Source organism: Echinococcus granulosus (assembly GCF_000524195.1).
Source record: "Echinococcus granulosus chromosome Unknown EG_S00004, whole genome shotgun sequence".
Taxonomy (NCBI): domain Eukaryota; kingdom Metazoa; phylum Platyhelminthes; class Cestoda; order Cyclophyllidea; family Taeniidae; genus Echinococcus; species Echinococcus granulosus.
This window is the reverse complement of record NW_020170384.1, coordinates 777,784-778,078: the sequence shown is the minus strand read 5'-3', so window position 1 is coordinate 778,078 and position 295 is coordinate 777,784. Positions and strand designations below refer to the sequence as shown.

Genomic DNA, 295 nt, shown 5'->3' with positions numbered 1-295 from the left:
ATGGAATCCACTGTATTTATTATTTTCTCTGGATTTAGCATTTTAAAACGAAAGTAATTTCAGTTCGATCTTTTTTTCTTGTTTTGAAAGGTATCCATCAATGAAATCTGGCTCTTAGACTTATCGAGAGAACAATAACTGTAATTGCTAGGGGGAACAGGAGCTTCCAAAGGCCAAATTCCTACAGTTTTTAAACTGGGATCTCAGTGATGGAACAAGTTTTCCATTCAGTACCAAATAGAGGGTTCTGCAGCTAATAGGCTTAAAAATTTTGAAGTAATTCGTTTCTTTCCCC

General features: G+C 35.3%; 1 protein-coding gene across 1 annotated transcript in view; it reads left to right on the top strand. All coding sequences in view use genetic code 11, as the record gives it.

Moving 5' to 3' along the window:
• Positions 1–295, top strand: part of EGR_01080 (hypothetical protein) — a gene marked incomplete at both ends in the record, with an annotated part of 5,782 nt that continues 5,487 nt past the window's right edge. The window contains one exon of the mRNA XM_024490329.1: positions 1–53. Within this exon, the coding sequence (XP_024355148.1) occupies positions 1–53 (53 nt within the window). The remainder of the gene's footprint in view (positions 54–295) is intronic.